This window comes from Sapajus apella, unplaced genomic scaffold (assembly GCF_009761245.1).
Source record: "Sapajus apella isolate SASKATOON/1434 unplaced genomic scaffold, GSC_monkey_1.0 scaffold31, whole genome shotgun sequence".
Lineage (NCBI taxonomy): Eukaryota > Metazoa > Chordata > Mammalia > Primates > Cebidae > Sapajus > Sapajus apella.
Window position 1 is genome coordinate 15,980,879 of NW_022436971.1, and position 23,058 is coordinate 16,003,936.

The window sequence follows — 23,058 nt, forward strand, 5'->3', positions numbered from 1 at the left end:
GCTGCTGTACCTGGCTGATTTTTGTATTTTTAGTAGAGATGGGGGTTCACTATATTGCCCAGGCTGGTCTTGAATTCCTGACCTCAGGTGATCCACCTGCCTCAGCCTTCTAAAGTGCTGATATTATAGGTGTGAGCCACCGTGCCTGGCCGAGAATGAAATATTTAAAATAGCTTTATTTGATCTAAAGAGTAAAACATTAATGTAACTAAATGCAATGTAGTATCCTGGGTTAGATCCTAGAACAGAAAAAGGACATCGGTGGTAAAACTGCAGGCCAATTAGTGGTTTCCAGGGACTGGGAGGAGGGGGAATGGCGAGTGACTGTTTAATGGATATGTGGTTTCCTTTTGGGGTGATTAAAATGTTCTGGAATCAGATGGTGGTGATGATTACACTGTAAATTTATTGAATGTTGATTGTAAATTTTGTTATGTGTATTTTATCACAATTTTAAATTTATTTATTTTGAAACAGGGTTTCACTCTGTTGCCCAGGCTGGAGTGCAGTGGCATAAACATGGCTCACTGCAGCCTTGAATTCCTGGGCTCAAGTAATGCCCGTGCCTCAGCCTCCTGAGTAGCTGGGAACGCAGGCATATGCCACCATGCCTGGCTAATTTTATTTGTTGCCCAGACTGGTCTTGAACTCCTGTGCTCAAGCAATTCTCCCTCCTCAGCTTACCAGTGTGCTGGGATTACAGGAATGAGCCACTGTGCCTGGCCTCACAATTTTTCTTTTTTGAGATGGAGTCTCCCACTGTTGCCCAGGCTGTAGTGCAGTGGTGCGATCTCAGCTCACTGCAGTCTCTGCCTCCTGGGTTCATGCAATTCTCCTGCCTCAGCCTCTCGAGAAGCTGGGACTACAGGCACACACCACCAGGTCTGGCTAATTTTTTGAATTTTTAGTAGAGATGGGGTTTCACCATGTTGGCCTGGATGGTCTTGATCTCCTGACCTCATGATCCCCCCCGCCTCAGCCTCCCAAAGTGGTGGGATTACAGGCATGAGCCACTGCGTCCGGCCAGCCTCACAATTTTTAAAAGACCATAAGACACATTAAAAAAAAAAAAAATCCAGCCAGCGCAGTGGCTCACGCCTGTAGTCCCAGCACTGTGAGAGACCGAGGTGGGCAAATCATCTGAAGTCAGGAGTTTGAGACCAGCCTGGCTAACATGGTAAATCCCTGTCTCTACTAAAAATCCAAGAATTAGCCGGGTGTGGTGGCACAAGCCTGTAGTTCCAGCTACTCAGGAGGCCGAGGCAGGAGAATTGCTTGAACCTGGGAGATGGAGGTTGCAGTGAGCCAAGATTGCACCACTGCACTCCAGCCTGGGTGACAGAGCAAGACTCCGTCTCAAAAAAAAAAAAAAAAAAAAAAATCCAGATGTCTGCACTTTAGTTACTAGTATTGTACCAGTGTTATTTTTTCAGTTTAACAAACATACCATAATCACCATGGTCAACATTTAGGAAGCTGGGTGAGATAGACAGGAACTCTGTACTATCTTTGCAACTTTTTGGTAAATCTAAAATTTTTCCAAAATGAAAATTTATTTTAAAAAGTTAATGTGGGCCAGGTGTGATAGCTCATACCTGTAATCCCTGCACTTTGGGAGGCCGAGGCAGGCAGATCACTTGAGGCCAGAATTCAAGACCAGCCTGGGCAACCTGGCGAAACTCCATCTCTACTATTATAAAAATATAAAAATCAGTTAGGTATGGTGGCGCACACCTGTAGTACCAGCTAATCAGGAGGCTAAGGCACAAGGATCACTTGAACCCAGGAGGCAGTGGTTGTAGTGAGCCGAGATCATGTTACTGCATTCTAGCCTGGGTGGTAGACCGAGACCTTGTCTCAGAAAAAAACCACAAACCCAAAAAGTTAATGTGAAAAAACCCATGTCTTTATTTTTCCTGAAGCATTTGGGTGTTTGCGTGTTTATATGTCTATATTTTAGAGTATAATTCCTTTGAGGGCAAAGCTATAATGTGTATCTCTTTGGTATAATTCTTAAAATGTTAGTAAAATTTTCAGAATTTAAACATTGAACAATTGAATTCAGTTTTTCTGAAGAGCCCTAAGTAGAACAGCTTTTCAATTAAGGTCTCTGGCTGCTGTGGAACTGGAGGGTAATTGGTGAGAGTCTCCTCTCTGGGGCCTGTCAACCCAAGAGTAATGACTTCTGGCCACTTCAGACCTGAGGTAATTTCAAACCAGCACAAGTTTCCATTTTTTCTCTTTATCTAGCCTGCTCTCTATGTTCAGTTATTCATGTGGTTCAATTACCCCGAGATCTCAAGGGAGAGACGCAGGGATTTAAGAAGGAAAAGAACCGATGCAGCTCCATATTTTATTTTATTATTTTTTTGAGATGGAGTTTCACTCTTGTTACCCAGGCTGGAGTGCAATGGAGTGACCTTGGCTCACTGCAACCTCCGCCTCCTGGGTTCAAGCAATTTTCCTACCTCAGTCTCCTGAGTAGCTGGGACTACAGGCGTGTGCCACCATGCCCAGCTAATTTTTTTGTATTTTTTTAGTAGAACCATGGGGTTCCACCATGGCCAGGATGGTTTCGATCTCTTGACCTTGTGATCCACCCTCCTCAGCCTCCCAAAGTGTTGGGATTACAGGCGTGAGCCACCGCGCCCGGCCTGCTCCATATTTTATATGGCATACAATACATAGGATGTGTGATAGTTCTGCACATGATGGTGGTCCATATTGGTGGGATGCGGTGGTTCACACCTGTAATCCTAGCACCTTAGGAGGCTGAGGTGGGTGGATTGCTTGAGCCCAGGAATTTGAGGCCAGCTTGGGCAACATGGTGAAACCTTGTCTCCAAAATAAATAAATAAATAAATATAGGAAAAGATTCTTTATAACAATAAAAAAAAATTCCCGCTCCTCTCTTCCTTTCTCCGCCATCGTGGTGTGTGCATTACTCCGTTTCTCGCCATGTCTTCTCACAAGACTTTCAGGATTAAGCGATTCCTGGCCAAGAAACAAAAGCAAAATCGTCCCATTCCGCAGTGGATTCGGATGAAAACTGGTAATAAAATCAGGTACAACTCCAAAAGGAGACATTGGAGAAGAACCAAACTTGGTCTGTAAGAAATTACACATGTGATGGCACACATATTTATGCTGTCTGTAGGTCACAGTCGTGTTACCAAATCAAGCTGAAAAATGTCACCGCCATCTGGAGAAGTTTGAACAGTTTCCTTTCTGTATCTGTTATGAAGGCATTAGTACAACGCACAGTGCTTCCATTATTCATGTTAAAAAAAAAAAAAACAAGGTTTTGGTTGCCTGGGTTTAAGAAAAAAAAATTTGAGACCTTTCATTTCATAAAAAAAAAAAAAAAAAAATTCCCAAAAGAATCATCTGTTCATCAGCAAAGATCTGCAAATGTCTCTGCTTTGTCCCATGCATATTTTTTATTTTTTTTTTAAAAGGTTCATTGTTTCTAAAATAGGTTAAAATTTCTTAACTAAAACATTGGAAACTAGAGTTCTTGGTACATGACTTTGTATAAAGTACTATTTTTCATTAATTGGCACGTGCTGTTTTATTTGCGGGTTGACTCATACTTAAAGGGATAGCTTTACACAGATTTGTTCATCAGCAAAAAAACATAATTAGCATTTTAGAAACAGTGATAATCGCTCTATCCATCTATAAGAACTGGTGGGGTTGATGTAAGACAAAATTGGCAGCCAGGAGTGTGGCTCATGCCTGTAATCTTAACACTTTGGGAGACCGAGGCGGGTGGATCATGAGGTCAGGAGGTCAAGTTCATCCTGGCCAACATGGTGAAAACCCATCTTGACTAAAATTAAAAAAATTAGTGGGACGTGGTGGTGCATGCTTGTAGTCCCAGCTACTTGGGAGGCTGAGGCAGAGGAATAGCTTGAACCCAGGAGGCGGAGGTCACAGTGAGCCAAGATCATGCCACCGCACTCTAGCCTGGTGACAGAGTGAGACTTTGTCTCAAAAAAGAAATTGGCCAATAAGAGAAACAGAGCTAGGTTGGTATAAAACAAAATTGGCTAATAAGAGAAATACAGCTAAAGAAATGGAAACAAAAAACCCAGCCAGAACCAGTTAGTTCTCTGGTCTTTTAGATAAGGTTTTACCAGTACTTGTATGGGTTTGGTAGTTAACTGCAGAACGGTATGTGGCTATGTGTTTAATAATTGCAAATGTTTACTCTTAAATTCACTTGCAGTGTCTAAATTATGAATAATTCATTCCATAGCATGGGATTGAGGAACCTCAAGAAATATTTTTACTTATCTTTATTAAATCCTAAATTAAAAGAGTCACTTTGCAGGGTGTGGTGGCTCACGCCTGTAATCCCAGCACTTTGGGAGGCCGACTTGGGCAGATCATCTGAGGGAGCTCGAGACCAGCCTAACCAACATGGAGAAACCCCATCTCTACTAAAAATACAAAATTAGCCAGACCTGGTGGCACAGGCCTGTAATCCCAGCTACTTGGGAGGCTGAGGCAGAAGAATTGCTTGAACCTGGGAGGCAGAGGTTGCAGTGATCCTAGATCACACCATTACACTCTAGCCTGGGCAACAAGAGAGAAACTCTGCCTTAAAAAGAAAAAAAAAAGAATCACTTCTGGTGTTAAGAACCCAGGATCCAGTCAACTTGTTTACGTATTTTTTTGAACAGATGACAGTGGCTGTGTAACAAATTACCCCTAATTTAGAAGCTTTAGAACCACAAACACTTATCTCCCACAGTTTCTGAGGCTGAGGAATTTGGGAGCAGCTTAGTTGTAATCAGACTGTAGGTCAGGGGATGCAGTGATCTCAAAGCTGCCCTGGGGCTGAATTCCTTCCAAGCTCACTCACATAGTCTTTGGCAGCTCCTTGCTGGCTGTTGGCTGCTGACCTGTTCTTTTGGGCCTTCCATAGCTTTCCTGAGTGTTCTCATAACATGAAAACTGGCTTCCCACAGAGTGTGTAACACAAAAGGAAACAAGCAAGGAAGAGAGCACGGAGATGGAGGACACAGCTTATTGTGTCCTAAACTTGGAAGTGACATCACTACTCCTGCATGCTAGTGGTCACCTAAACTAACTCTGGCCCAGTGGAGAAGAGGAAGCAGGCATCACTGGAGGCCATCTTGGTGGCTAGGCTACCACTGTGGCTGTCAAATCTTTGAGGTATTTATACTCCACTGAAAAACTTTAAAATAATGACCTAACAGCTTTTTTTTTTTTTTTTTTGAGACGGAGTTTCACTCTTGTTGCCCAGGCTGGAGTGCAATGGCGCGATCTTGGCTCACCGCAACCTCCGCCTCCTGGGTTCAGGCAATTCTCCTGCCTCAGCCTCCTGAGTAGCTGGGATTACAGGCATGCGCCACCATGCCCAGCTGATTTTTTGTATTTTTAGTAGAGACGGGGTTTCATTATGTTGACCAGGATGGTCTCGATCTCTTGACCTCGTGATCCACCCGCCTCGGCCTTCCAAAGTGCTGGGATTACAGGCGTAAGCCACCGCGCCCGGCCAGAAGCTCTTTTTTTTTATTAAACTGTATTTACTAAACAGCTAAGTACCTTATATGAGCAAGGCACTGTACAAGAGCTGTTGGGGATACCAAAAGAATATAATCTACAATTTACTGAAGTTATAAGCTGGAGAGTATGGTGCCTGGATGTGGGTTTAGAAAAGAAACCAGATGTCATTGTTACTGTACACCAAAAAAAAAAAAAACCCTAAAAACCAAACTCAACTGTCATTCTTATGGAATACAAATTTTAGAGATTGTTTACAATTTGCATGTGAAATTCTGCTTACTTTTTGATTAGGTATGCCATTAACGAATATATTTAATAAAGATATTTTATACCTCAGATGCACAGACCAGGTCCGGTTGATTTTAGCCAACAATGTATTGTTGAAAAAGATGCTGATGTTTTACTGGGGCAAAGCACCATGAACATACTTTTTAACCCCAGTCTATTTTATTAGGAATAAGCCTTGAAACTTGAACAGGACTAGTCTTTTATTCCTACCAATTTACCATTTCTAATAAAGGCTGTCTCATTCTTAAGTGGAAAATATTATTTCCTGCTTTTATAAACTTTAGTTGAACTAAATAAAACAGCAACATGTATTCAACCGTTTTTGGAATGTTTTATTCAGTACCTAAACACTCACTAAACTATACAGAGCTAAAATCATGCAAAAGATTGCAAAACAAACTGCCTTGGGAAACTTCCAGTCTAAGCTAAATGGACCAAGTATAGGATTGAATTTTAAGAAGTTGGTGGGAAGAGTCCAGCTCCTGTACTCACAGGTAAGGTCCTAGGATTCTAGTTTGTTAAGTGTCTGCAGGCCCTCTCCCGACAGCAGGGACGTGGAGCAAATGTGCATTCAGGAACTGCTTATTAGTCCCCCAAAGCCTTTTTCGTGACAACAGACGGATGGAGACCGCAGACGACTCTGGCGGTCGGACCCTGAACCAGATGCCTGAGCTGCGCACGGAAGGCTCGTTTCGCAGTAGCTGGCGAGTGGCTCGGGCTTCGGAGGCCAGGCTCGGGGTCCTGGGAGGGGGGTATCCTCCCGGGGCTCAGCCTCCGTCCGTCGGGTACTCTGTGGCTCGATTCATGTCCCCGCCCTCCCACCTGAGCACACCGGGCAGAGAGCCTGCAGCATCCGGCCAGTCGCGCCTCCTAGTCCGCCCTGGGCCAGTCGCTGGGCCACAGGCCGCTTTTTACAGCTCCTTTAATAAAGTGGACAGCAGGGATCCTAACCAGACGTGGCACCAAGACGAAGGACGTGGCCAGACGCGCCTCTAAGGGCCTGCTCGCGAGCTCCCGCCTACCCACTCCGTGGTCACCCGAGGACAGAGGCCAGGCCGGGCTGGGTGGAGTCGGGACGTCTACGTCTGCGTCCAGGAAGGCGCCGAGCGAGACCCGGCTGGACGCGACAGGCGGGGCAGAACACTGCGGTAGACTAGAAGCTCGCGGCCCACCGGCGTGGGGCGGGGCAAGGGGAGCCTCCCAGCATGCAGCCGGGTGGCCGGCTTCCGGCTGTGGGTGGTGCGGCGGCCGGCGGCGGCCGGAAGCGGGCTGAGCCGGCTTCTGGTAACGCCACCTGCACTTCCGGGGGCGTCGAGCCTGCCTGTAGAGTCTTCCCAGTAGGCGGCGCGGGAGGAAAAAGAGGTTTGAGGGGCCGGGCCGGGCCGGGCGGATCCCCTCCTCCCCCGATGTGAGCAGTTTTACGAACCCCCGTCAGGCGAAGGCTGCCCAGAAAGGTGGAGCCGGTAGCCGGCCCGGGAACATGAGGCAGTCTCTCCTATTCCTGACCAGCGTGGTTCCTTTGGTGCTGGCGCCGCGACCTCCGGAAGACCCGGCTTTCGGCCCCCACCAGAGACTCGGTAAAGACCCAGGGGAGTTGGCTTAGGCCGGCGCCTGAAGCGCTCGTTTGACGGAAGAGCTGGGGAGCTGGGTCTATCAGGTGTTTGGGGGCGGGGTATTGGCGATGGTGGCGCGTTTCTAAGTTTTCACTGTAGAAGGGGGTGTGGCTCTCTGAGTTTGGGGAAAGAATAAAGGAGATGCGCTTGTCTCTGAGTGGGATAGGGTTACTGGACGGGCCCCGTGTGGTGACTGGGCGCCTGCGAGGGCTTTGCTCCCTAGGTTTGTGTTTGGAGAGGGTGTTGGGAAAGCGGCAAGGAGAGGGGCTGCTGAATCTTGTTTGGAGAGGGAGATGTGGTCAGAGTTCCTGCCTTAGTAAGGAACAAATGTAGTGTGCTGTGTTCCTACCAAAGGCACAAAGGAAGGGCCCAAAGCCCCGGAATTCTTCCTGGTCCTCTAAGGAGGGAACTAGAATTTCTACTGTAGGAGGTACTTATGCAGTAATCTGGTTGGGAGGCGGAGACTGGAGCTGGAGTCTTGGAGTTGTGTTTTTGCGAACATCCTAAGCACGTTCTTGGTTATTTAAATTGTATCTTGTTGGCGGTGCTTGGGAGATGGGGGGAAGCGAAACCTGCTAAGCCAACTCGTGATGCTGCCACTGTGAATGCTTTCCTTGCACTTTAAAACTATCAGAAATGACGAGTTTGATCCGTTTAGAGGCTAGAAAGTAGAGGGTTCCTATTTTATTAGATTTTCCAGAGAGTTTGGATTTTAAGGATGGTATTCATTAAGGGATCTGAACTTTGGTGGAAGTAAGTTTGCGTGAACTTTAAGTGTATTTTAAGTTCCTTTTAGCTTTTAAAAATTGACATGTAAGACACTTTGATTAATTAGTAATAAAGTGTGAAATAATGTTTTCCCAGCGTGTGAAATTGCAGGCTTGCATGGTTTTACTGGTCCCCAGATTTCACCATGATACCATGTATAGTATGTTTTTCTTTATGTTTAGTGGACAGAAATTGTAATGGACTTGAGAGTGTTATCACTTAACAGCTGCCTTATGATTGTTTCCAATTGAAATGGATTACAAGTGACTAATGAAAGGCAAGGCGTCTAGATAGGAAGTGCTGAAAAGTGGTAAGTCAGTACAAATTGAAGGACATTTTGAAGTAGAGTTGTGGTTAGGATGGCGGGATAGGATAAGGATCTTCATTTTAAGAATAAATGTTAGTAAAAAGAATAAATATGTATTTTGAGATATTAAAATTACGTTTGCACCACCCTGACACAACTGTTTTACTTACGTTATTACCATCCTGTTGTTCATAGGTGGAAAAATAAGCATGAATCCTAGGGAAGCATACAGTATAAAGAAAAACATTACTCTCTAGATCGATTCGTAACATTTGCAGATCATAGGTTTTTTTAGACCATATGTTTGTTTTTTATTTGCGAAGTGTAGACCATCTGTGGCAGAAGAATGCATAGACTTGCCCTTTTTTGTTTTTCCACACAGAGTCTTGCTCTGTTTCCCAGGCTGGAGTGCACAACCTCGGCCTCCTGGGTTCAAGCTATTCTCTTGCCTCAGCCTCCCGAGTAGCTGGGATTTTAGGCACGTGTCACTACACCTGGCTAATTTTTTGTATTTTTAGTAGAGACGAGGTTTCACCGTGTTAGCCAGGATGGTCTCCATTTCCTGATCTCGTGATCCCCCCGCCTCGGCTTCCCAGAGTGCTGGGAAGGCGAGCCTGATTGCAGGCATGAACCACCGCTCCTGGCCGACTTGCCTTTTTTCTTTGTTTTAACGAAGTATAGGGGAAGAACACATACTGTCTGCTAAGTATTATACATGGCATTGGAAATGCAAAGATCAGACAATATCCATCTTCAGATGCTTATGGAATAGTGAAGTAGACATCCATTTAGAACAGACACTTCTAAAACAGCATAGAGGAGAGTGGTAGAGTACAATATAGCAGGTATTATCACCAAGGGCCACTGGACCCAGCCTAGAAAGGTTAGTGAAGACTTACTGGAGGAGGTGATACTTTGAGACCAGATTTTAAGGTTAAGTAGATGAAGAGGGAAAATATGGACACTGCTGGTGGTGGAACTTAGGGATCAAGTCTAGTTTTTAAATAAAGGAGGAGGAAAAATGAGTCTCAGGAAGATGCCTGTCAGTTGTCAGGTTCTCTCAGTGATGAACATAGGCCTTGTGGGTATTTTTTCCTTTTGAAGAATGACTTTTTTTTTCAGTTTGACAGCTTACAATGTAATTTGTTGCTTAACCCTACCATTAGTTAGATTGAGTTGGTCAAGACTAGCAAATAGTTATGTAGTTGAAAAGCATGGTTTATTATTTATTTTTTATGTTTATTGTCCTACAAAAATTACTGTACTGCAGTACTAAATATTGATTACGCATATGACAACATTTTTCTGAAAGGCAAAAAATACACAGTAAATTGAAGCCTGGCTTTTAGAGTACTCTATGGGTCACCAAAAGTGATTTCAATCGAACTGTTATGAATTGCATAATCTGGGAAAGTTATGAGTCATATGAGCTTAGTCATGATGATATATTGTTGAAGTTGCAGCTGGGGTGTGTAAGTCTCACTTTGATTTCAAAATTGTTTTCCCTTTGTGTTACTTTTAATAAAAGAGGATGTAGTGGGTGGAAGGAAAAAATATAGGTCACTGATGAGGGATGAAAGTTGGTATCTGAAACATGTATTTTGAAATTTACCTTGAGGTTATTGGCAGGGGGGTTTCCATATTACAGTGCTGGTTTCATTATTGAGAGCACCATTTTACTCAGTATTTTGACATCTGGCTTTCTCTTTTGATGTTAATTTTGCTTATTGGCTGCATTCCTTTGAAACCTAAAAGCTTAACCGCCCTGACTGCAGCAAGAGAGATTTAATGTAACTTTGCTTTATACTAGTCTAAGAGATAAAACATATTTCAAGAGTAGAATGGAGAGGAGTTAAGCAGAGAATTGTGTTGGGGAAACTGGAGAGATCATTTTGACTTTCACAGGATTTCCTAGAACATTAAATGTAGGTTTCCTCCAAGGCCAATTGTGGTTGATTTTTGGATCCTTCACCATTTTTCTATTTGTGAGAGATGGTAAGTCTGTACAGCTGGAGGTGTAATGTGAAGAAAGTCTGAAAGAGATTGATAGGAAAGGAGGACAGGAATGGGCTTCATTGAGGTAAGGGAAGTGAAGTGAAGGGCTTTTCGTATACAGGTTGATCATCGCTAATCTGAAATGCTCTAAAATTGGAAACTTTTTGAGTGCTGGCATGACACCACACATTACCCTGAACACACAATTTTTTCACTGTATTAATGGTATATTTTTTAATGTGTAGTACTTATGTGTGAATAGGTATAAGAAAATGATTGCTTATTGGTAGCATGTAAAAATCAGTCAGGAATGATGGTGATGCCAAACACACACAGATTATCCACGTGGGTAGCCAAGACATGACATCTTTGCTTTCTAATGGTTCCTTGTACACAAACTTTTTTTCATGCAAAAAAATTTACTTAAAAATATTGTCTAATGTTTAAGTGTGTAAGGTGTATATGAAACATAAATGAATTTCATATTTAGACTTGGGTCCCATCCCCAAGATACCTCATTATGTATATACAAATATTTCAAAAATTTAAAAATTCTGAAGAATGAAACACTTCTGATCTCAAGCATTTTGAATAAGGGATGCTCAATCTGTATCTCTTTATTTAGTCGTAAAATCAGCCAAGGAAATGGGCATCTCTCTGTTCCCCGAATTTTTTTTGGGGGGAGGTTTACATGAGTTGTAGACTTTAACAAGTCTAATCCACCAACCTGGTTTCACTTCATTTGACAGTGTTCTGCTTATGACTAAACATGTATCTCTGAGCTGGGTTTGTTCTCTGAAGCTCATATTCAGCTGCCTATTTGGCACCTCAAATATAACATGTCTAAAATTAGTTACCTATTCTTTTTTTTTTTTTCTTGAGATGGAGTCTCACTCCGTCGCCCAGGCTGGAGTGAGGTGGTGCAACCTTGGCTCACTGTAACCTCCACCTCCCAGGTTCAAGTGATTCTCATGCTTTAGCCTCCTGAGCAGCTGGGATTACAGGTGTCCACCACCATGCCTGGTTAATTGATTTTTAATAGAGACGGGTTTCACCATGTTGGACAGGCTGGTCTTGAACTCCTGACCTCTGTTGATCTCCTGCCTTGGCCTCCCAAAGTGCTGGGATTACAGGTTTGAGCTACTGCCCTGGCCAGTTACCTGTTCTTTTGATTGCAAGAACGAGTAGCTGAAAATAAATAAAATAAAAGGCCAGGTGTGGTGGCTCACACTTGTAATCCCAGCACTTTGGGAGGCCGAGGTGGGTGGATCACCTGAAGTCAGGAGTTTGAGACCAGCCTGACCAACATGGAGAAACCCTGTCTCTTTAAAAAAAAAAAAAAAAAAAAAAAAAAAAAAAGAGTAGGTAGCTGCATGCAGTGGCTCACATGTATGATCCCAGAACTTTGGGATGCTGAGGCAGGTAGATGACCTGAGGCCAGGAATTTGAGACCAGCCTGACCAACATGGTGAAACCCTGTCTCTACTAAAAATACAAAAATTAGCCAGGCTTAGTGGCCCATGCCTGTAATCCCAGCTACTCAGGAGGCTGAGGCAGGAGAATTGCTTGAACCCGGAAGGCGGAGGTTGCAGTAATCCCAGATTGCGCCACTAAACTCTAGCCTAGGCGGCAGAGTGAGACTCCATATCCAAAAAAAAAAGAGTATAGGATACAGGTTTGGGTTAGGACTAGGCAGGGCTTCTGGTAATTGTGGAAGTAGTCTCATTGCCTAACCTGAAATTTGCATCCTGGTTACTGGTCTTACTGGAGAGTCTTGGCTCAGGTTAAATCCCAGGCCTGTCGAGGAGTTCTTGATAGGGAATTAGTTGAAGCAGCTCATACTCCATCCTCCTTTACTGCTATAAATCCATACAGTTGTTTAGTTCCCAGGCTCTGGGGTCCCTGTAGCAGAGAGCATGGCTCCCATTTTCTCATTCCTTAGTCCCAACAACCTGCATCTGACACTTATTGCATGTGGCCTGCTTCCCTGTCCTATTATGTGTTTTGGGGAGTGCTGAGGAGGAAGACTCCTGTATCTTCAGCACAAACACAGTAAACACTTCACAGTAGTCCTGGCTTTATGTTTTCCATTTGTGATATTAGAAGTAGCATGACACTGATAGTGTCATTTTGGGAGTACTTTTTGTACCTCATGCAGCAGAGGAGTGAAGAGTGAGCAGAGTGCCTTGGCGTTCTGCAGTATACTCTCAAGTAGTATTTTAGGAAAATGCATTTTGCTGCAAAAATAATGTAAAAAATCCACAAGCCAGGTGCAGTAGCTCACGACTGTAATCTCAGCATTTTGGAGGGCTAAGGGGGAAGAATCATGTGAGCCTAGTAGTTTGAGACCAGCTTGGACAACGTGACAAGACCTTGTCTCTGCAAAAACGTAGATAAAAAAATTAGCCAGGCATGGTGGCACATGCCTGTGGTCCCAGCCACCCAGAGGATTGCTCATGGCCAGGAGGTTGAGGCTGCAGTGAGTAGTGATTGTGCCACTGCACTCCAGCCTGGACAACAGAGCGAGACCCTGTCTCTGAAACAAAGCAAAAACCCATACATGTTTCCAGACCCTTCTCCTGTAACACTTTATTCACATTGTTCTTAAATACATTTGGGACAATTACATATATACCACTATACATATGTGTATATATGTTGATATGCACATAAGATTATATATATAATTTTTTGTTTGATTTTTTTTTTGGGCCAGAGTAAACTCTGTCGCCCAAGCTGGGGTGCAGTGGTGTGATCTCAGCTCACTGCAACCTCCACCTCCTGGGTTCAAATGATTCTTCTGCCTCAGCCTCCCAAGTAGCTAGGATTACAGGCACCTGCTACCACGCCTGGCTAATTTTGTATTTTTAGCAAAGATGGGTTTTGCCACATTGGCTAGGCTGGGCTCAAACTCCTGACCTCAAGTGATCTGCCCACCTTTGCTTTCTCTTTGAATTTTGAATTTTGAGACAGGGTCTGGCCCCATCACCGAGGCTGGAATGCAGTGGCACGATCTCAGCTCACAGCAACCTCTGCCTTCTGAGCTCAAGCCATCCTTCCACCTCAGCCTCCTGAGCAGCTGGGACTGCAGGCGCAGGCCAACACACATGACTAATTTTTTTTTTTTTTTGGTAGAGATGGGGTTTTGCTGTGTCGCCCACACTGGTTTTGAACTTACGGGCTCAAGCAATCTGCCACTTTGTCCTCCCAAAGTGCTGGGATTACAGGCCTGACCCACCACAGCTGGCCATCGTGAAATTTCTAATTTATAGCTATTGCTATTATCCAAAGCCCAGAGTCCCTGATGTCCTTCAGTGGCCCTTCGTGACCTGACCCGTGCCTGACTCTCTAGCCTCACACATTGTCATATTCTATCTGTACTGCTGTGCACTGCAGTTTCGTGGAGTTGCTTTCACTTCTTTAAGTGTTATGTTCTGTTTCTTTTTTTCTCCTTTTTTTGTTGACTTCAGCATATGTTATGCCCTCGACTTGAAGCCTCTCCTTTCTCTTCCTTCTACGAGCTACTGCCTCATCCTTTTGGTCTTTAATACTGTTTCCCTGGGAAAACATCTTTGATTCAGCAGGCAGATCATGCCCCTGCTGTGTCTGTCCATAACTTTCTGCCCCTACTTCTGTCTTGGTCTGTGATGTACGTTATAATTTTGGTCTTTCCCCCAGTGTCACAATACCGGAAATCTGTCTCTTTTTGTCTGTGTTGTATCCTTAGTGCCTGAAAGGTAGGAGGTTCTCAAATATTTGTTGAATAAATAAGTAAATGGAGCCTGGTAGAAGAAAGAAAAAAATAAGTATAGCTAGGCCGGGCACGGTGGCTCACGCCTGTAATCCCAGCACTTTGGGAGGCCGAGGCGGGTGGATCACGAGGTCAAGAGATCGAGACCATCCTGGTCAACATGGTGAAACCCCGTCTCTACTAAAAATACAAAAAAACAGCTGGGCATGGTGGCGTGTGCCTGTAATCCCAGCTACTCAGGAGGCTGAGGCAGGAGAATTGCCTGAACCCAGGAGGCGGAGGTTGCGGTGAGCCGAGATCACGCCATTGCACTCCAGCCAGGGTAACAAGAGGGAAACTCCGTCTCAAAAAAAAAAAAAAAAAAAAAAAAAATGAGCTAAATGAGGCAGCTGTGATTATTGTTAAGTCCTGGTATTTTCAGTATTGCTGATAAGGTTGGAAAGATTAAGAGCAATTATGCCATGGATCATGTAATTTTAATGGGAAGGTACTGATCAAGATGTCAAAGCAATTCTATAAATTATTATGATAAAGATAAAACTAACCCCTGAAACTAACTGAAGGAAACTAACGTCTGAAAATAAAACAGAAACACCCTGGTTATAAACGATTGCACCCAAGCCTATACCATCACCACTGCAACATAAAGCAACAGTTTTGGCAAAAAGGCAAAAAAATTATAAAGCATTTCAAATAAATGATAAAGGTGTTCAACATCAATTTCTTTCCCTAATATTTAAAACCAATTTCTGGACCTTAGCAAGAAATTTCTGAGGGTGTAAAATGTGCTTTTGTATTTGAGTATATCAATTCTTTGACTGTACAGTGGAGAGGAATATAAAATTTAACTCCTGACCTTGTTACTAGCTATTTCAAAATAAATTTTTATGTCTAATCACAAAAAAAAATAAGTACAGAATATGTGCTCAAGAAAGGAAGATGGGGGGGATGAAAAAAGATAACAAAAGCACATAACAACAAAAAGCGGATGACAAAAATGATAAAAAAGATAACAAAATAATGATTTCTGTGGCAACTTGTAGAAAGTAAAAAAGGTGCTGTCATTCTAGAGAGAAATGGGCAGCCATTGTGGTTTTTAAAAAAGGGAATATGGCCAGACACTGAGCTAAGATAGTGTGGCAATGTCTGGTATTAACTGTAATAACCTCTACTGTAAGAAGCAGGTGGTTTATATTTAAGTTTATTGAAAGAATTGAATATGGATAAGAGATAAACTCGGGAAATAGGGAGAAATATAAATTCTGTTGAAAAGGCTGTAAACAATTGAGATTACCAATGGTTAGAATTTTGGAAGTGAAGTGCAGTGAAATATTGAGAAACTGAGAGGTTACTTTAGTGGAAAACACAATAGCAATAGTACGTAGCTATGGTTTGGCTCCAGAGAAGAACTGTTTTTACTGTAGTTTGTAATGGCTCCAGAATCTCCAATTTGAGATATCCAGTTGTTAAAAGAGAATAAATTACGGTTGAAATGCATTAGCTAAGTATTTTAAAGTGCTTTAGCAAGCTACATTTTATTTATTTATTTTTTATTTTTTTAGAAAAGTCTTCACATTTTGTAAGCTGTCAAGTTCATGATGGTGAATACAAGTTTTCCCCAATTCTTTTTTTTTTTTTAAAAGAAAAAAAAAAAGGAAACGAGAAAGAAAAAAAAAAAAAGAATGAAGGAAAGGAAGAAAGAGGAAGAGGGAGAGAGAAGGGGGTGTTGGTTTATTGCAGTCTAAAAATGGGTATGAGACATGGAAAAAAAAAATGAGGGAAGAAAATAACAAACAAGCAGCCAACCAATATTTCATTTAAACCTGTAAATAGGTGTGATGTGGTACTGATAAGAGTATATATTTTGTGTATTTAAAGTGGAGAGTTCTAAAAATGTTAATTAAGTTTACTTGTTCCGAATCTGAGTTCAAATCCTGAATATCGTTGTTAATTTTCTGTCTCATTGATCTGTCTAATATTGATGTTGAAGTCTCCCACTATTATTGTGTGGGAGTCTAAGACTCTTTATAAGTCTTATATATCTGGGTATTCCTGTATTGGGTGCGTATATATTTAGGATCTTTAGCTCTGCTTGTTGCATTGATCCTTTTATCATTATGTAATATCCTTCTTTGCTTCTTTTGATCTTTGTTGCTTTAAAGTCTATTTTATCAGAGGCAAAAATTGCAACTCCTGCTTTTTATTTATTTATTTTTGCTCTCCATTTGGTTGGTAAATCTTTCTCCATCCCTTTGAGTCTTTGTGTATCCTTGCATGTGAGATGGGTCTGGATGCAGCATACCGATGGGTTTTGGCTTTTTTTGCCTGTCTGCGTCTTTGGATTGGGGGATTTAGTCGATTTAAATTTAGAATTAATAATAATATATGTGAGTTTAATACTGCCATTTAATGTTAGCTGGCTGTTTTGCCCATTAGTTGATGTAAATTCTTGATTATGTTGATGCTCTTTACTTTTTGGTATTTTTTAGAAAGGCTGATACTGGTTGTTCCTTTCTATATGTAGTGGTTCTTTCAGAAGCTCTTGTAAAGCAGGCCTGGTAGTGATGAAATCTCTGAGTGCTTGCTTGTTCACAAAAGATTTTATTTTTCCTTTGCTTATGAAGCTTAGTTTGGCTGGATGTAAAATTCTGGTTTGAAAGTTCTTTTCTTTAAGGATGTTGAATGTTGGCCCCCACTCTCTTTGGCTTGCAGGGTTTCTGCTGAGAGATCTGCTATGAGTCTGATAGGCTTCCCTTTATGGGTAACCTGACCTTTCTGTCTGGCTGCCCTCAGTATTTTCTCCTTCATTTCAACCCTGGTGAATCTGGCGATTATGTGCCTTGAGGTTGGTCTTCTTGAGGAATGTCTTTATGGTGTTCTCTATATTACCTGGAGTTGAATATTGTCCTGCCTTACTAGGCTGGGAAAGTTTTCCTGAATAATATCCTGAAGCATATTTTCCAGCTTGGATTGATTCTCTTCGTCACATTCAGGTACACCTATCAAATGTAGATTAGGTCTTTTCACATAGTCCCACATTTCTTGGAGACTTTGCTTGTTCCTTTTTATCCTTTTTTCTCTAATCTTGTCTTCTCATTTTATTTCATTAAGATGGTCTTCGACCTCTGATATCTTTTCTTCTGCTTGATCAATTCGGCTGTTAAAACTTGTGCATAGTTCACGAAGTTCTCGTGTTGTTTTTCAGCTCTATTCACTTATATTCTCTCTAAATTGTGTATTCTTGTTAACATTTTGTCAAACCTTTTTTCAAAGTTCTTAGTTTCTTTCCATTGGGTTAGAACAAGTTCTTTTAATTCACAGAAGTTTCTTATCATCCACCTTTTGAAGCCTGCTTCTGTTAATGGAACATACTCATTCTCCATCAGGCCTTGTTCTGTTGCTGATGAGGAACCGTGATCCCCTGTAGAGGGAGAGGTGTTCCGATTTTGGGCATTCTCAGCCTTTTTAGGCTGTTTTCTTCCCTTCTTTATAGATTTATCCATCTGTGGTCTTTATAATTACTGTCTTTATAATTGGGTTTCTGAGTGGATGTCCAACTTGTTGATTGCCAGTGCTAAAATCTGAGCAACCCACGGTGCTGGCCAAAACAGCAGCATTAAGATTGATGGTGCTTTTCTGACTCTGCACCAAGAACCGCCGCACCAAGGCAGTGGCAAAACCGCCTCGCCGGCCATAGGAGTCGTGCTGGCCACCCGTGGGGCTCCTTCGCTGGGAATCTCCTGGTGTATGAGCAACAAAAATTCGTCTGAAAGTGTGGCGTCCTCTCTTTCTCTGCGCTTTCACTGGGATCTACAATCCTGAGCTGCTAGTGATCAGCCATCTTGGATCTCACTGCAAGCTACATTTTAAAAGTGCTTATTGGTGAGGTGCTGTGGCTCACCCTTATAATCCCAGCACTTTGGGAGGTCAAGGCGGGTAGATCATGAGGTCAGGAGTTCAAGACCAGCCTGGCCAACGTATTGAAACCCCTGTCTCTACTAAAAATACAAAAATTAGCTGAGCATGGCAGCACATGCCTGTAGTCCCAGCTACTTGGGAGGCTGAGGCAGGAGAATCCTGGGAGATGGAGGTTGCAGTGAGCTGAGATCATGCCTCTGCACTCCAGCTTGGGCAACAGAATGAGTTTTTGTCACAAAAAAAAAAAAAAAAAAGAAAGTGCTTATTATAGAAAATATACCCAAAATAACCAATGATGTTACTATCTTGTGTTTATTTTTTCTAGGCCTATTTTTATACATAGTTAAGATTATGCAGTAGGAATATTTTTAAAATCTAGATTTATTTAACATTATAACATGTATTTTTCTTTTTTTAATTTATTTTTTTATTTTATTTTATTTTTATAAAGACGGGGTTTCATCATGTTGGTAAGGCTGGTCTTGAACTCCTGACCTCAGGTGATCCGCCCGCCTTGGCCTCCAAAGTGCTTGGATTACAGGCGTGAGCCACCACGGCCAGCCCAACATATATATTTTTCTATGTTCTTTCTTTCTTTCTCTTTTTGAGACAGGGTCTCATTCTGTCACCCAGGCTGGAGTGCAGTGGTGCATTCTTGACTCACTGCAGGCTTGACCCCTTGGGCTCAAGGTGATCCTCTTGTCTCAACCTTCTGAGTAGCTGAAACTACAAGCACATGCCACCACACCTGGCTACTTTTATTGTTACTTTTTGGAGAGATGAGGGTCTATCCCAGGCTGGTCTCGAACTCTTTGAGTCAAGCAATTCTCTCATCTTGGCCCCCCAAAGTGCTGGGATTACAGGCAGGAGCCACCGCCCTCAGCCCCATGTTCGTAAAAACCTTTTGTAGATGACATTTAAAATGGTTGCAGATTTCTTTCTCCTGTCTTTGGAAGTGTTAAAACATCCAACCATTTTCCAGTTGTTAATTTACCTTCATTCTGGTTTTTGTCCTTGAAAATAAGCCAAGGCTGAATGATGAACATCTTTGTGGTTAAAGTTTTTTTCTTTACTTTGAGTTGTTTCTTTCTTTCTTTCTTCTTTTTTTTTTTTTTTTTTTTTTTTGAGATGGAGTTTTGCTCTTGTTACCCAGGCTGGAGTGCAATGGCACAATCTCGACTCACCGCAACCTCTGCTTCCTGAGTTCAAGCAATTCTCCTGGCTTAGCCTCCCGAGTAGCTGGGACTACAGGAGCGCGCCACCATGCCCAGCTAATTTTTGTATTTTAGTAGAGACGGGGTTTCACCATGTTGACCACGAAGGTCTCGATGTCTTGACCTCGTGATCCACCCGCCTCGGCCTCCCAAAGTGCTGGGATTATAGGCGTGAGCCACCACACCCGGCGAGTTGTTTCTTTCTTTTAGCTTAGTTCAGTGGTTTTTTTCTTTCTTACCTTTTGGAGACAGAGTCTCACCTTGTTGCCCAGGCTGGAGTGCAGTGGCATGATCTTGGCTCACTGCAACCTCTGCCTCCCGGGTTCAAGTGATTTTCCTGCCTAAGCCTCCCCAGTAGCTGGGATTACAGGCATCTGCCACCACACCTGGCTAATTTTTTGTAGAGACGGGGTTTTGCCATGTTGGCCAGCCTGGTCTTGAACTCCTGACCTCAGGTGATCCACCCTCCTCGGCCTCCCAGAGTGCTGGGATTACAAGCATGAGCCACCTTGCCCGAACAGTTTAGTGGTTTTCATAATTGAGTGTGTCAGCATCACCTGGAAAGCCTTGTAAACACAGTCTATTGCATCCTACTGGGCAGATTTCTGTTTGAGTAGGTCTGAGGGGGGGGACCTGAGCATTTTTATTTCTAACCAATTCCGAGCTGATGCTGATGCTGCTGGTTTGGAACTACTGGCCTGTATTTTTGACAATGAAACTACAATGTTGAGGTTAAGTTCCTAAGTCAGAGGGAGTGATTATGATCTTGAATGAAACCGAGTTCATGTACCAACCTGTATCAGGGAAGCTGAAGAGCTAAAGGATCATATGGCATTTCAGCATTGAGAATTTGTGCAGATTGTGAACATGTGAGTGCTGATATGTGCAAGGTTCTATGCTAAGTATTGTGAGGCAAAGATATTGTAATGAATAAAATGTAGCCCTTTTTTGGCCCCCCCAACTTTTTTTTTTTTTTTTTTTTTTTTGAGATGGAGTCTTACTCTGGGGCCCAGGCTGGAATGCCTGTAATCCAAGTACTTTGGGAGGCCAAGGCAGGAGGATCACTTGAGGCCAGGAGTTCAAGACAAGCCTGGGCAACATATAGACACCCCATTTCAAAAAAAAATTTTTTTTAATCTACTCCTCTTCTCAGTCTCTGGTAACCACCATTCTGCTGTCTACCTCCCCGAGATCCACATTTTTAGCTTTCACACATGAGTCAGAGTCCTTCTTTTAAAACTGATTTTGTGAACATATTTAACATCAGTAGCAATAAACTTGTATTTTAAACTCCTGCTGCTATATTTTGAGGACCTTCTAAGTCCATTGGAAGGATTTTGAATACCATAGTGTCTGTAGTGGTATTTATTGAAAGAAAAGGAAAGCATCAGCACAAATATTTTTAGACAGTTTTTAAAGAGACTCAAGTCACCCAATTTGTCTTCTAAAAATCCTTCTGATTTTGGAAGAGGCATGGAGTTTCTGTTGATAAAAAATGGTTTGTAGTTTGTGCTTGGCACTTCCTAACGGATTACGTCAGGAAAGATTTATTGTCTGGCACTCTCATTTTAATGATATTACAGTCATTTATTAGGTTTGGGTGCTAATACTGTTTTTACCTTTATTTCAGAGAAGCTTGATTCTTTGCTCTCAGACTACGATATTCTCTCCTTATCTAACATCCAGCAGCATTCGGTAAGAAAAAGAGATCTACAGAGTTCAACACATGCAGAAACACTACTAAGTTTTTCAGCTTTGAAAAGGTAATTATTCATGGAATAACGTTGGGGCACTGGGGGCTTGGTTTGGCAAAAACAAAAAAGTAAGGCTGTCTACTGAAATCTTGGTTAATTATATTTTAAAGATTTGTAATGAACAATTACAGTCTGTTATATGTGATTTTCCAGTATAACGCTTATTCTAAAATTGGGACTGGGAGCAGTGGCTCACACCTGTAATCCGAGCACTTTGGGAGGCTGAGATGAGTGAATTGCTTGATCTCAGGAGTTTGAGACCAGCCTGGGCAACATGGCAAAATTCCATCTCTACTAAAAATACAAAAATTAGCCAGGCATGGTAGCACATGCCGGTAATCCCAGTTACACGGGTGGCTGAGGCAAGGAGAATTGCTTGAACCTGGAAGGTGGAGGCTGCAGTGAGCTGAGATGGTGCCACTGCATTCCAGACTGGGCAACAGAGTAAGAGACTGTCTCAACAACAAAAAAAGTAATAAATAAAATTCATACTGATGAGTATTTTTAAAAAGTAAATAGGTATTGCAGAGGTATTAATGATGGTAACAATGTTTAGAAAATTCTAACAGATAATTTTAATTAATTGAATGCTTATAAAAATCTTACATTTTTGGTGCTACTTTAGAACCATCAGCCATATACTAAATATTATCTTGATTTTATATATGAAGAGATACAGATTTTGTTTAGGACCCCACAGCCTGGTGGTGAGCTGGATCTAGAATTTAGTGTTCTATTTATTTAGCTAGCTAGTTAGTTTCCAAGATTCTTTAACCTGCTTCATATTTATTTTTAAAGACAGAGTCTTGCCATGCTGCCTATAATTATTTATTTTTAAAGACAGGGTCTTGTCATGTTGCTCAGGCTGATCTTAACTCCTGGGCTCAGGTGATCTTTCCATCTTGGCCTCCCAAAGTGCTGGGATTACAGGTGTGAGCCACCATGCTGGCCCAAATTTAATGTTCTTTCTACATTGAGTTCTTCTTACTTCATAGCATAAATTAATTGATATGTTCTATTTCTTTCTTTTTTTTTTGAGACGGAGTTTTGCTGTTGTTGCACAGACTGGAGTGCAATGGCACGATCTTGGCTCACTGCAACCTCCGCCTCCTGGGTTCAAGCAATTCTCCAGCCTCAGCCTCCCGAGTAGCTGGGACTACAGGCATGCACCATCATGCCCAGCTAATTTTTGTATTTTTAGTAGAGACGAGGTTTCACCTTGTTGACCAGGATGGTCTCGATCTCTTGACCTCATGATCCACCTGCCTCGGCCTGCCAAAGTGCTGGGATTATAGGCGTGAGCCACCGTGCCCGGCCGATATGTTCTAGTTCAGTAGTAATTTTGATATCACATGTTGTTTTGCACATTGAAATCTGTTAGATAATTGCAGGCCTTTTTAAAAAGTCTTTAGGGAGCTTTATTCAGTATCAAAAAACAAACACGTGGAGAATATAAATTGACTGAATTATTCTTTTTTTTTTTTTTTTTTTGAGAGTCTTGCTCTGTTGTTCAGGCTGGTGTGCAGTGGTGTGATCTTGGCTCACTGCAACCTCTGCCTCCCGGGTTCAAGCAATGCTCATGCTGCAGCCTCTCGAGTAGCTGGGATTGCAGGTGCACACTACCACGCCCAGCTAATTTTTGTATTTTTGGTAGAGACAGGGTTTCACCATGTTGGTCAGGCTGGCCCTGAACTCCTGACCTCAAGTGATCCACTCTCTCGACCTCTTAAAGTGCTGGGATTACAGGTACCTGGCCATCTTTATTCTTTATTTATAGGACAAGCCTTCTCTACTGCGTTAAAAAATAAAAGCAATATGTACCTCTGGTTTAAAAAACAAACCATGGGGGATATAAAACGTTTTTACTTCTAATTCAGTTACACTTCTCAGTTGCAGAGAGGTTAACTATGTA

At 42.4% G+C, this 23,058-nt stretch overlaps 2 protein-coding genes across 4 annotated transcripts in view; both read left to right on the forward strand.

Annotated features, from left to right (window-relative positions):
* Positions 1-2,895: 2,895 nt before the first annotated feature.
* Positions 2,896-3,297, forward strand: LOC116562048 (60S ribosomal protein L39). The gene has a single exon (XM_032294169.1). It carries the CDS (start codon positions 2,959-2,961, stop codon positions 3,112-3,114), a length of 156 nt encoding a protein of 51 aa, XP_032150060.1. The 5' UTR covers positions 2,896-2,958; the 3' UTR covers positions 3,115-3,297.
* A 3,719-nt stretch (positions 3,298-7,016) lies between these two features.
* Positions 7,017-23,058, forward strand: part of ADAM17 (ADAM metallopeptidase domain 17) — a 67,196-nt gene continuing 51,154 nt past the window's right edge. Inside the window, exons 1-2 of one of the 3 annotated variants that reach the window (XM_032294175.1) lie at positions 7,017-7,188; positions 21,023-21,155. In XM_032294175.1, coding sequence (XP_032150066.1) covers positions 7,032-7,188; positions 21,023-21,155 — 290 coding nt within the window. In that variant the 5' untranslated portion in view covers positions 7,017-7,031. Of the gene's footprint in view, positions 7,404-21,022; positions 21,156-23,058 lie in introns of those variants that run through there. The other 2 variants (XM_032294176.1, XM_032294177.1) reach the window with 2 other exon arrangements.

Excerpts from the sequence above, each read along its gene's own strand:
- LOC116562048 (XM_032294169.1), top strand. The coding sequence starts at position 2,959 with ATGTCTTCTCACAAGACTTTCAGGATTAAGCGATTCCTGGCCAAGAAA.